This window comes from Montipora foliosa, chromosome 3, assembly GCF_036669935.1.
Source record: "Montipora foliosa isolate CH-2021 chromosome 3, ASM3666993v2, whole genome shotgun sequence".
Lineage (NCBI taxonomy): Eukaryota > Metazoa > Cnidaria > Anthozoa > Scleractinia > Acroporidae > Montipora > Montipora foliosa.
The window spans coordinates 10188978-10191477 of record NC_090871.1 but is presented as its reverse complement, the minus strand read 5'-3'; the positions used below and the strand labels follow the sequence as shown (position 1 = coordinate 10191477).

Genomic DNA, 2500 nt, shown 5'->3' with positions numbered 1-2500 from the left:
TTTTTCAAAGATGATTGATGAATAATATTTTTAAAAAGCTTTAAAATACAAAGCAATGTATGGCGTTCTTTCCCAAATTGAAGCTTAATTATCTCTCAAAAATTCATGGTTACCCCCAATTTTCTTTTTGGATACCAAGAGTACTTACTAAGATCTACTTTCTCCGGATAGTTTTAAACCACGCAAAAATATCACTGTCTTGGTAAGCATCACAGATAGGAAACCCGAGTATCTCAAGATGCGCTGAAAGTATGCGCAAAAACAATAATAGGCACCGTCCGTAAAACTGGAAGAATAGCCACCCTATCAAAGTCTTCTTTCGAAAATATTAACTTGAAAACAAATAAAATTTTAAAAAAAAGGAGAAGATTTCAACAAAAAGAATTAGAATAGGCCGCTTTCAAAAATACAATAATACTCTTTGTTTTCCCTCCAAACTTTTGCATAATTATTGTTTCCGGTTTCTCGTGGGACTTACCGTATGATGGTCCCAACTCCCAACAAAAAAATAGAAACAATGGTTATGCAAAATTTTGAAAGGCAAACAAAGAGTATTATGGTATTCATGAAAAAAGGTCGCCTGAATTAAGCTCCAGCAATAATTCCCCAGTCTTCATAAGCCCTCGGTTTACAAGGTATTGTTTGAAGACCCTCTTTGTGTACCCGTCCCTGAGACAAAGCAACACATATTTGACAAGCGATTGGATAATCTGGTTTCCAAAAATATCCGATAGCAGTTCCTGTTATATTTCCAATACCTTTCCATTTCCAATCCAGAAATTTGTTGTATTCAGTCTCGTTTTTACTAAGGTATAAAAGGTAATCAGCCAATTGGTGTGGACTTTTGAAATCACGGACCTTTATGACGGCATTTCGAAGATTCCCAGGCAGGAACTCGTCCAGTTTATCCGTTGCCATGACAACAGGCACTGAACCAGCGTTCAAGGCATGGGTCAACTGGTCATCTACGAAATAATCACAGTCTTGATTAAAAAATACCAAAGTGAATTTGTACTTCCTGGCCAACTCAGTCTTGGCGAGTTTAAAGTCCTTTCCATATCTGTTGACAAGATCCTGTTTGTTCCGCAAGCAGCCTCCATAAGAATCCACTGTCACAAACTTCATCAGTTGCCTCATGTATTCAATGCGCACCTGTTCGCAGTTTGAGAAAGCAGCAAGGATCAGCCCAGTCTTGTTGCTGAACGAAACTGGGGCCTTCACATTCGGTTCGCCAAAAGAGGGACACGGAAAGTCGGAATCCAAGCGATAACTTTGTAACAAATTGAATTTGGACATAAAACCTGGATTTCCTAATACTGGCGTGTAAACTGGATTCTCCTGAGTCAGCAAGATCCATGGCACAGAATGAGTGGGAGGTATCATGTGTGCATCTCTTGCATGTACAACAAAAGCATTAGCTTCATTCACTCGGGAATGGTCGACTGTTACTTCACATGCTACCGGGCAGTCTCCTCTCTTCCATGTACTTTCCCACGACTTCGGAACTACTCCGAAAACAGTCGACCAGAGCATGATGAGCCAAGACACGTCGGTGCTATTTTCGTTGTTTGACGTTAATCCAACAGTCTCCACCGAGGTGTGATTTCGTGTGATGTTTTTATTCTGCTTTAAGACATGTTTAAACACCAGTTTGATGTCAACTTGACTCACAACCATGGCCATAATTAGAAAACCAAGTAACGCCAAACACACCAATAATTGAATTACCCTGCTGCGGTAGGAATTCATCTCTAAATCGATTTTTTTCCTGTCAGACACACACACAAAAAAAGAACGTCTATCAGCTGTAAGCTGTATAATTTTGGAATAGGGCCGTTACCAACAAATTGGAGCACAAAGAGACAATTCTCAATCGAAGTTTATTCAGCACGACCATGTGGCACTACTCTCCCGCCCTTATCTGTTTACTCCTAACTACCCTCTATTCAAATCCCTGCCCTTTATATTTAGTATCAGTCAACGAGTGGACTAATGCAAATCCTGCATTTTGATTGGCTACGCTAGTAGAGGATTATTAGCAATAGTCCTCGAGTAGCGAAAAGCGTGACGCTTTCTTTCGTTTTATTCCCAAATAAATATTTCTTTAACTTGCATTTGCTAACTTTATTATTGCCTTTTCTGTCCGGCTAAATACTAAAACAATTAGACCCTTCGCCCCCTACGGGTCAATAGCCCATTCGGCTTCGCCTCATGGGCTATTGACCCGTAGCCCTCGCTAAAAAGACCTAATAGCCAAGGGTGGCCCGTAGGAGGTGGACTCTGGACAGTACTTAGGTGGCCAGCCAAATCATTTGTAACTAAACAAAGGCTCCCCAATAAAGAAAGGTTCATTACTTAAATAAAGCTAATCCTAACAATTTATTGAAAGCTAAACCGAATAAAAAGGCTTGGTTACTAAGAATGGCATCGACATCGCTTGTTTACGAAAGGGAAATTAGCGACTCCGAGACCGCACATCAAGTAGGTGAATCAACTGTTT

At 40.2% G+C, this 2500-nt stretch overlaps 1 protein-coding gene across 1 annotated transcript in view; it reads right to left on the bottom strand.

Annotated features, from left to right (window-relative positions):
- Positions 1–2500, bottom strand: part of LOC137996712 (alpha-(1,3)-fucosyltransferase 11-like) — a 12871-nt gene that overhangs the window by 2280 nt on the left and 8091 nt on the right. Inside the window, exon 2 of the mRNA XM_068842252.1 lies at positions 1–1768. This exon is cut by the window's left edge and continues 2280 nt beyond it. Within this exon, the coding sequence (XP_068698353.1) occupies positions 586–1749 (1164 nt within the window). The 5' untranslated portion in view covers positions 1750–1768 and the 3' untranslated portion in view covers positions 1–585. The remainder of the gene's footprint in view (positions 1769–2500) is intronic.